Source organism: Nestor notabilis, unplaced genomic scaffold, assembly GCF_000696875.1.
Source record: "Nestor notabilis isolate BGI_N333 unplaced genomic scaffold, ASM69687v1 scaffold19918, whole genome shotgun sequence".
NCBI lineage: Eukaryota > Metazoa > Chordata > Aves > Psittaciformes > Psittacidae > Nestor > Nestor notabilis.
The window spans coordinates 7,610-18,653 of NW_009940884.1; the positions used below are offsets into that span (position 1 = coordinate 7,610).

Consider the following 11,044-nt stretch of genomic DNA (forward strand, 5'->3'; position numbering starts at 1 on the left):
AGGTAACAGCAGGAAGTTCCCTATGTCACTGTAAGAGTCCATGTGTAGAATGAGAGCAGAATCTTAAATCACAGGCAGAAGGTAGTTCATCGTAATTGTTTGTGCTGCAGTATTAAGCATATCAGAGATAGCACATCTGGATGTTTTGTACCACAATCACAGTTCCCAAAACCATATCTGACAGACAATTTCCTGTACTTAATGTGACAAACCCTTTCTGAATCAGGAATGTCTCCTAAAGCAGAGGACATTTTTGAAATCCAACCACTATAAAACATGCCCTCATTTCCTTCCCCTTTCAGCACACTATGTTGCGTTCAGCAGTCTGTAATTTCTCATTTGTGCTGACAAACAGTCCTGTCCTTCGTCAGTTTGCAAGAGGCTCCAGGGATCCATTGTGCTTCCCATCCAGTTGGGTTGTAAACTTCTGTTTTGTCACTCTGATCGCATTCCGGTTCATGTAATTCACATTCTGGCTCCCTGAATTCCTCTCCCAGTTGCAATTAGGTATGCCATTCTTATTCACTTCCTTTTCTGATGTTCTGAGTCTTGTTGCCACATGATCCTTGCTCCCCACATCATCTGTTTGCCTGTCTATAAACATACATGGCAGTGCAATAGCCCAGGTATTAAGGCAGCTGCCAACTCCTTTGCTACAGCAGCGGGAGAAGTGATTGTAATTTGCTTCCTATGCAGTAATGTACTGCTGGTATATTTCTATGGTATATTCAGTCTGATCTGTATACACACTGTATCCTTTTTACCAAACAGTTTCCTGAGTCACTGCTTTCTTTAAAGTCTCTTTTAATCCTGTGCCAGAGGATCTCAACTGTATTTGAAGCACTAGATATTTGTCCAGGCAAGGAAGAGAAATAAATAATGGAGGTCCTGATCAACAGCCAACATTCATTTCTATACCTCCTCTTCCAAGTATTTGTTAATATACTGATAATCACTTATATTTAAGCCTTAGTCAAAAGTGTTTTGATAAATATTTTTGATATACATTCTTTTGATATACATTTTAGAATGTTTCAATACATACTGAAAGATATTTTCTAACAGAGACAGTAGTAAATACATTCAATTCCTTTCTCATTCCGAACAGAATCAAACCTGCAGAAGATCTTTTCTGGTCTGAATTAACTGCAATAATAAAGAACTTAATGTCAAGTTGAGTAATGATATATTTAATGGTTCAGAGTGTAGTTGCTGCTTTAATTCATGAATATAATGAAAGAGAGTTTAGGATGTATTACAGTGAATTTATTCAGCTGAAACTTTATCAGGAAAATGCATTACAGCAAAAAAAGTTGGTATTCATATATCAGCTTGGGTTTAGCTGATCTGACAAATCTTTTAGATAACAAACACCACAAAAGCACAGTTTGAAGCAGCTTAGAAACACATTATGTTCATTTAATAGCAGATGTGAAACTACTGACACTTCAGGCCTTTTAATACAACCCCTGGAACACACTCCACTAATTAATCTCCTTACATTAGCAAGGTCACAGACTTCCAGTGTAAAGAGCTGGTACACTGAAGTGACTTCAGACTGTTTATAAAGCTGGCTGTGCCCGCACTTGGGTTTGTCCATATGCAGTACCTGTTTTTCTTACCAGTTTCTTCCATTAACTTGTATGTTCAAGTCCATTAGCACAGTTTAGTTCATTTAGTTTTTGTGAAAAGAATGGGCCCAACAGTCTTTTCCACGCTTGCACAGGTTAATGCAGGTGAAGAAATTCGAGTCTCTCTGATGGGTTATATTAGTCGAATTTGAGCTCCTCACAGATTGGGAATGAAGAATATCATATGTCTCTTATCTCTTCTACTTCCCAAGGACTTCTCTTGCTTCTTATTCCTTCCTGCCTTTTCCACTTGTCTGGTTCCTCTTTTTTAAAGAATTCTGGGCTGCTTGAGCAAATTTTATAAAATCTAGGGGCAAGGGGATATTGCTGTGGAGACTTGTTATTCTCTACAGGGAGAAAGAATTTGTAAGTGGATTTGGGACAGAAAGGGAGAGGAATGATTTTCCCATTCCTCTCCAGTGTCCAAGTTCAGATAGATAAAGGATTCAACCATATCAAGTGGTGAATGACATCACCCTTCTACCTCCCCAGGAAACCCAAGCAGGATCAGCATTTTGCAAAATACACTAAGGGTCAGCTTTCAGTTCAAAAAAAGGACTTGAAGAGAACAAAAAGGAATTTAATCCAAACCACTGCACAAAAGGAGAGCTCTTCAGTGAAAGGATGAGATTATTGCTATTGACAGCAGTGGGGAGGAAATACTGCCAGTTTTCTTGATATATAATTATCAAGAATAATCAACTTGCCATGGGCAACGCCAGATGAGATCCAAACCTCCCTTGGGTCCCTGAATGAAGTCCTAATGTAACATTTCCTCAGATCGGCACAGCCTGATTCCCTCCTGGAAGAGCAGTGTCCCAGCAGCTTCCCCAGCCTGCACGTTTTCAGGGGGGGATTTTGGTTCTGGCCTGCAGCAGCTTTAGGTATTTAGTCTATAATTGGCTGACCCAAAGAAGTCATATAACCCCTCAAACAACAAGAGCTGAATCCAGCTTCAATCAGCTGAGCTCCTCCCATGCCAGAAAACCTTTGGCTAAGCAGGTAGGAGAGCCAAAGAACTGGATTTTAATTTTGTGGTCTCAATCCTATTTCAGAAACTAAACAGATAATCCTCCATTTTACTTTAAAAATAAACCCTTCTGCCTCACTTAATCATGGCTCTAAACATCCTTGGGCCAGATCTGCAGTGCCCAGAGGGAAAGCCAGCAGTTCCAGCTCCTCAGGCTCATTCTCCAGGCATCCCCAGGGGCTGTACAACTAGCAGAGCTGTCTCTTAGAGTACCCTTTGGCTACCAGCTCTGTTCTGATGAGCCCCAGCTGTGACACAAGTTCCTTAGGGGCCAGATTTGGGGCAGATTTGGCATTGGATGAAGAACAGGTTGAACTGGCTTTCAATATGACAGTCAGGACACAAAGGTGGATCAGGGTCAAATTGCCCTCATGCTGATCTGAGTGCAGCAAGCCCTTGGATCTTGATAAGCTCGATATCTTTATTCTTTTTTCCTTCGAATTAACCTGTCCTATTTTGCTTCATTCTTCCATTTTTCAAAATCAGATTTCTTTTTTGTTTGTCCATCTGCCTCTGTCTTTTTCTTCGTGGTTTTTTTTTTTTTGTTTGTTTGTTTCCAATAATGGACTTCATTAATGCTTCTTTCATCTTTTATGCCATTCCTGACATTACTTTCCTAGCTCATATTTTACTGTAAACTGTAACATCTTTCTTTTTCTATTCTTGCTGTGTTTTCCCCTTGAAATCTTAGTCCCTTCTGAGAACAACATGTTCCCCTGAAATCCCTTAAATGATGTAACAAATCATTCTTTGGACATAGTTTGACCCAGGTGTAACGTCTTATCTGTTGCCATTAAATAGTTGTTCGGCTTTGACACGATACATCACTAGTTTATGTTAAATTGACTTCGTTTTAAGTTGGGATTCAGCTCCCCTAGCACAGGCAGGGACACACTGTCTTTCTTCCTACCACTGAAATCTTATACTGTTCAAGATTATAATGATACATGCTTTGTCTCCCTTTGCTATTCCAAAGCACTAGAATCTTGGACATGTGTCTTTCCTCTGTATGCTTGATTTTATTGGGTAACACTGAAAGGAACATAACCTTGGATGAGATTGTTGTGGAAAAACAAAACCGACCTTCCCTGACATCCCTCGGAAGAAAACTCTTACTGTTTTATTGTTCTATCAAGGAATTATTGTCCAATTCTATTTCAGAGCTTCCAGACATCATAATTAAAAAGTGGATGTGGGTTCAGAAAAATGTCTTATTGTTATTTTGAGTCAATTGTGAACTCAAAACATTCTCTGACAAGAATACCAAGAGGACTCCATGAAGAAGTGGTGCTGGGATCTCTGTTACAGCATTATGGCTCTGAGGGGGACATGCCTGCACAGCAGATGAAGCTCATCCTACCAGCCCAGAGAGTAAGCAGGGCTCATTTCGTAGCAGGCTGGATTACGACTGAGCAAAAAGATCAATGAAACAATGAATAATCAATGCATCCTTGCAATATTATACTAATGCTCTTTCCTGAATGACCACTGCTTGTGTTGATTTTAACAAGTTCAATATTGTAGAGTAAGATTCAATCACTCAAGCTTCACCTATCTATCTGTGATGCAAATGACCTCTTTGGACATCTATTTTAGAATGGGATAGCTGAAATCCTAAATGTGCTTATTTGTCTTCATTGATTACAAGGGGAGTTCAAACAGGTAGCGGATATAAGGCAGGGGGTGTAGACTAGATGAACTTTCCAATCCAAACCATTCTGTGATTGCATGATCTGAACTTCTACCTTGTAGAGCTCTGCATATGGCCAGATGAACCCCATCCAGACAGATTTCTTCTCATTTTGTTTAAAAACAGAGGAGGAAACTTCAGGAGGCTGCAGAACACTACAAGGAAATGTTGGAGCAAGTCCAGAGGAGGACCACAAGGATGATAAGAGGGTTGGAGCACCTCCCTTATGAAGACAGGCTGAGAAAGTTGGGACTGTTCAGCCTGGAGAAGAGAAGACTGCGTGGAGACCTCATAGCAGCCTTCCAGTATCTGAAGGGGGCCTATAAGGATGCTGGGGAGAGCTCTTTGTTAGGGACTGTAGTGGTAGGACAAGGGGTAATGGGTTTAAACTTACACAGGGGAACTTTAGATAAGACATAAGGAAGAAGTTCTTCACAGTGAGGGTGGTGAGGCACTGGAATGGGTTGCCCAAGGAAGCTGTGAATGCTCCAACCCTGGAGGCGTTTAAGGCCAAGCTGGACAGAGCCTTGGGCGACATAGTTTAGTGTGTGGTGTCCCTGCTCATGGCAGGGGGGTTGGAACTAGGTGATCTTAAGGTCCTTTCCAACCCTAACTATTCTATGACTCTATAAGGAAATAAGTTTTGCAACATCAAAGACAATGATCATGTTTTAGAGGCAAACCCATTTCAGCAGCAAGCTGGTAATAGTCTGAATTACTTCACTGGTTCAGTCCTATTTAAACAGGCATAACATATAAGCATAGTACTTTGGTTTTATTCCTTAGTGCTTTAGGAAGTAAATACAAGTTGCCTAAACAAACAGAGGAGCTATTCACCTCAGATCCAGATGAAACTCTTGTGTCAAAGTTCCTCACTGCAGACATTTTGCTGTTGATTTTAATGACACCACAATTTTAACAAAAATTCGAATGTATCATACATCATTATTTTGATGCAAGAGGAGAGCATTTTGAGGGCTATATCCAAACCAGGCTGTAGACAACAAGAATTTAGATATATTCACGCCTTGTTTTTATGCATCTGTCTCTCGCAGAGTAGCATACAGAAACAGACTGGCCTCCAACCCAGTGCACATTGTGCCAGTCTCATGTCAATGCTTATCACAAGTCCATAGCAGGATAGTTCTGGCAGCAAGGGTAAGAGGTAATTTCCTGTTCATGTCCATCCATTAAGCATCCAAAGCTATAAGTCCCCTCTCTATGGGAGACCCTCTGGTCCTTTGTTCAAAGAGAAGAACATTCCTTCTTACGGGAAAGAGAAGGAAGAAGTGGAAGATGCAATTGTATCTGCATTTGCCCTTATACTCACAATTTTTTCTGCAGTGATAATCCAAGAGTCCAGCTTCCATCCCATGATCTGCATGATTTAGGCTCAGCTCCCAGGATTTGAGATCATGGGTAAGATATGCACATAAAAAAACAGTCTGGGGAGGAGGAGGAACCAGAAGCCAGAGTTTCTCCTTCCAGTGAGTATGGCTGGGTTGGAGCCATGCTTTTTCTCTGGTCCAGCAAAGTTTGAACTCTTCTGGCACTGTTTCTGAGGTCCAGCAAAAGGAGGGGCAAGTGCCAGAGCTGTCTGGTAGCTAGATGACTTTCCTGGGATATACATGAATTTCTGAAAGCTGCTCTCACAGCTTGGCCTAATGATCTGAATGCTAGGGAGAAGGTGGGAGAAGGGAAAGTGGCTTCTGAAGATGAATTTTATCTGAACCCAATCCTATCAGTACACAGTATGGGCAAAGATCTCTGTTCAAGGGAAGATTTTCATCTATTTATGAGCAAAACTTGCATGGTTCTGTCAAGATGGGTGCAGTCTGGGTGTGCTTTGAGACAGTCTTAAAGTAGAAGAGCATGGTACATGGTTTTCTCTTAAGAGCAGCTGTGTGAAGGTGTTTAAAGTTGCTCCTAAAGATGAAGATGGGGGCCCAGCAGGACTGGTGAGAACAGCTAGCCCCCAACACACAGCAGTGAGGCCATCAGCATGCTGTGGGAAATCTCAGCAGATCCCTGTGGTCATCATTAGGCATTTTCATACCTTAAAGAATCTGCACCCTGATGACATCTACTTTCTGTCAGGGAGGTGCCTGGGCCAGCAGCTCCTTGGGGCCGGCTCTATGTGGATTCCCCAGGGGTGGCAAGACAGGACCTGGCAGCCAGAGCCCTCCCCACAGCCCCAGCCAGGAGCAGGGCAGCCAGGGACACAGGGGCAGCCCCAGCCCTGGGCATCCACCACCTCCCTGGGGATGGAGATGGGCTGAGGCCAGGCCAGGACATGGTCCCATGGTTGAGCCCAGCTCAGTGGGATCCCATGGCCAAGCAGGGCATGGATGTGGGGAGCGAGGGACTGGCCCTGCTGTGGCATCATGACCCACAGGGAGCTGACAAGGAGTCATGGGCCATGGGCAGGGTGGGAGGAGCCCCAGGGGCTGTGCAGGGACAGTCAGGGCTCTCTGTGCCTCAGGGCCCCAACACTGCAGGCACTGGTCAGTCCAAAGGCAGATATGGTTTATATTGCTGCTGCTGTGTTACCAGCCATGCCCTCTGTTGTCCACTCGCTGCTGGGGAGCCCATTGCTTGTCTTAGCCATGCTGGGTGAAGTTTCACCCGTGTGTCTTCTGTGTATGTCTTGCCTCCACATGGGCTTGGATTTCACCCTTGATGTATAACTGCAAAACACGCGTCACTAAATCCAGCTCTAGTATGCCATCTAAGCACCATTTGGGCCTGAGAGTGACCATCTCAGCTGCGAACATATTGATTTAAACATCCCTGAAGGGAAATGTGGCTTTCCTATTTGTTTATAAGTTAGTTTTTGTGCTTCTCACAAGTAACAAAACCTTGACCGTATATATCATATTGAGTGCCAAACTGACTTGTGACTCTCCTAATGAAAATACGCTGCCCCACAGCAAAGCAGCCTGGGGGCATGTGATTCCCTGGACCAGTCAGCCACTGCAAGATTGCTTATGGTGACTGCTATAGGTGGCATAGCTCATGTGAACACACTGAACGGTGAACTCAGAATCTCAAGGTGACTTAAACGCTGTCTTTAGACAAAATAAACTCCTCAGAAACATAAACAAAGATGTTTACTCCAAATAAAAATTCGCATTCACATCATTAAGTCTTACAAAGTATAAGGAGGTCATTTTGCAAATTGTGAAGCATCCATGTGCTGCTGTTTTCATCCAAACAGCTGCCTGAGACATGCATATATTTCTCTGAATGTGCCAAGTCAAATATCCTTCTATCTACAAAGGTTTTGATTTGGCTGGTGACATGCTTCTGACACTTCCACAGTTTCATTTTCTCCGGATCTGGCAGTAGAGGCTCATAGAAAACCCCAAACCAAGAATCTGGAAAACAAAGACATTTTTGCTATTACTTGGCAGTTCTGGAAATCCCAGCATGCAACCGATACCCAGTGGGAACATTTTATTTGCAAATGTCTTGGATTTACATGCAGGCTAAATCTGCTATGCAGAAGACCTTTTCCAATCTAATTCTTGAAGAACATGACTCTAGAACGCGGCCATTTTAATGAAATCAGTATGTACCACAGGTAGGAATGTGGACATGATGGAAAACTTTCATTTGTTTAAAAGATGGATCTTCCCTGTGGATGGAGAACCCTGTAGCTCTGAGAGTTTAAAATGCAGTTGTTACCTGCAATGGAGCGGCAAACACTGAGAAGTTCAATAAATTCCAACAAAAATTTGATTTTTCAATCTCTAAGATAGTTGGAGGAACTTTCTGATTTCATTGTGTATTATAAGGGTTTTCTCCAATTGGAATCTCTCTTCCACTGTCACTCTCTTTACCGTATGTGTAGAGGCATACACATGTATATGTATACAGGCATACATCTACACACATAACCCACCATTTTGAGTGGCAAGTGTTCATGCAACAAATATTTTATATTCATTGGTAATAGATTTGGGATAGAAACATTGAGTCCTCTAAAGAAGCTGTTGCTTGAAATATAAAATTCAGTAGGGTCACTTTTTTAGTAGTGGGAGTTACTGTGTGGAATGCGCAGCCTGGCACAGACAGCTGGTGAGATCAGATGATCGGAAAGCTTCCTTCTAGATTTAAAGTTAACCTGTCTGTGAAGGTGTCTCACAAAAGTGGAAAGTATCCAATTGGCACTTAAGAAAACATGAACACCAGGATGATTCATTTATTTAAGGAAGAGACAGTAAAGAGCATACAGAACGCAGGGGTACTGCTAAAAGAAGGGCATGGTCTCAGCTGAAAGAAGCTGACAGGGCTTCCCTGATATACCATGCCCTCATTTTCACTTGTGCCTTTCTTCTCGGTGTCATTTCCACTAATAGGGTGAGCTGAAATCATTAGCAGCCCACAAATGGGACAATGGAGCAGGCAGATGGGGGAGCACTAGGGAAGAGCACTTTTCTTTGTCCCCTTCTTTTTATCTGGGGTTTTCAAGAGCAGAGAGATGGCTAAGCATGTGGCCTTTGATTTACAATTACTTGAGAAGTCATAATACGTTAGTATCTTTGAAAAGGCTAAATGTTTATCAAGTGTAAATTGCCAGCTGACAATTTGTACCAGCTGAGGCTCATATTGTTTATTCGTGTTGTTTTCTAATCCTTTTATGATTGGGAGGGGCAGCCACCACAGAAAATGCCAACTGGGGAACAGGGAAGAAGGTTGGCCAGTGAACTAAAGGCTGCAACTCATGTAACTGTGGTAACTAGAGCAAAGTGACTCATAACTTACCTTTGGGAAACAGATGCAATTTTAAAATTCTTTTATATTTTAAAAGGCCTTTTAATATAGGTGTATTTCACCTACTTCCCCCCCACACGTTTACATATAGGTGGGAGACCTGACCTCCCACATATAGCACCTTAAATAACATGAAACCTGTGCTGAGCAGGAAGTCAGTGGCCTGTCCTCTCCCAGTGCTGCAGCTGCATAACTCTTCCCCGCCTACTATTATTTTCCTGGAAATGTATTTTTGAGTCGAGGCTCCTTCCCACTTTTCTACCACGAGGAGCAATCCTCTGCCAATGTTGTTAAGAAGCTTTCACTTGGAATGACAGACCGAACTCTGCACAGCAATCTTCGTCATTTCTGCTTTTCCCTCAAACAGCCATTGGTGTGGGGTGGGTGAGAAGGGAAACCACAGAGGAATAGTGAAAAGAAAGAAAATGACTGAAGAAAGCAACATGATGAAATCCCCTGTTTCTTTGTCATTTTCTCCTAATCAAAGCCTATCATTTACCAAGCCGCTGACTGGATAAACTCACTGTTTTAACTCTTCTCTCCAGAGAAAATTTTGCATGTTATTCTTCAGTGTATGATGAAGCAATTAAAATAAAGAACTCACATATGCTGGTTTTTTTATACACAGGAATATATGGAGCAGCACAGGTGTTCACTCAGGCACATTCACGCACAATCTTGATAGCTAAACTATGCCTCAGAATAATAATTTTGTACCATAATTTCTCTGTGATAAGAATTTGCAATCTAGGGGACAAGTTTTCTTATAAAATGACTTTTTTCTCAAGCAAAGAAGTTAAAGATGAGGGAAAACCCAACTATTCTGCACTGTGTCTTCTGGGGCTGGGTATCCACACACCATCTCTCCACAGGGCTCATTGTCAAGGCACAGCCTGGCTCCAGACTCAAATCTTTGCACAAGAAGTCCCATGTGAAACACTTATACAGGCAGCAGGGTGGTCTGATCACACATGAAGTTCACCACTCAGCAGTCGTATATTGTTTATATGGAATAACTGTAAGATTATAGCTAAGGTGAGAGGTGGTTTTCCCTTGTCTATTAATTGAGCAAGCCAGGTGTTTTAATCCCATTCCCAGTGTATTTCTAGGTAGAACATATTGCTTGTCAGCTACTAAATATTTTAATGGTGTATACTGGTACCTCAATAACAGCCAGTCCAAAGGCAATCCCCATAATTATGAGCAGATGGTCTTTAAGGTATTCGATAATCACATCTCCACAAGGCTGAAAAATAAGACAAAATGATTAATTATAGGTAAGCAATGTTATCCTAAGGTTATTAGGAATACATCTTCTAAGATAGATCCTTTCACAGTCTCTCCAAAGAAATTCTATTTGAATTTACTCTGGCTTGTTGGGATAGACAAACACAAAGGACACAGCTATATGTACCATGTGCTCTGAGGAAGATACCTAGTTTCTGCCTTCCTAAATATGAATATGAATTTAGTAGTTGACCGTAAAAAGGTACAATTTCAAATGAAAATACAGACCTGTAATGCCTAATATTTGCATGATTTTAATTGACAAGGAAAGAAACATTATTCTTACTTTCACTTGATAATCATTTGCTGCCAGGAAAGAGCCAAAGCAGCAACAATCAGATTTGAAAGAGAACTTTAGTTTCCCACTAATCTGATTTTTGGATTTGAAACTTCCAACTTATTACTAGAATTGGGCTCAACTAACAATATTCAGATATAAAACCTAGCTTAAAAATTAGTTTTGACAACTGTTTAGTGGTCTTAGGGTGCAGCTGGGAGGAAAAGAGTGATCATATCTGAAGGTCAATACAGACCTGCTCTCCTTTTTAATAGATGTATACATCTGTTCTTATAATGACTACATCTTCTCCAGGCATTGACAATACTCCTTTTACTACTGACTGTAGGGAA

General features: G+C 41.8%; 1 protein-coding gene across 1 annotated transcript in view; it reads right to left on the bottom strand.

The window, feature by feature from the left end:
* Positions 1–7,674: 7,674 nt before the first annotated feature.
* Positions 7,675–11,044, bottom strand: part of TSPAN8 (tetraspanin 8) — a 15,211-nt gene continuing 11,841 nt past the window's right edge. The window contains exons 7-8 of the mRNA XM_010020609.1: positions 10,290–10,373; positions 7,675–7,728 (exon numbers count right to left, since the gene is read on the bottom strand). Of these exons, the coding sequence (XP_010018911.1) occupies positions 7,675–7,728; positions 10,290–10,373 (138 nt within the window). The remainder of the gene's footprint in view (positions 7,729–10,289; positions 10,374–11,044) is intronic.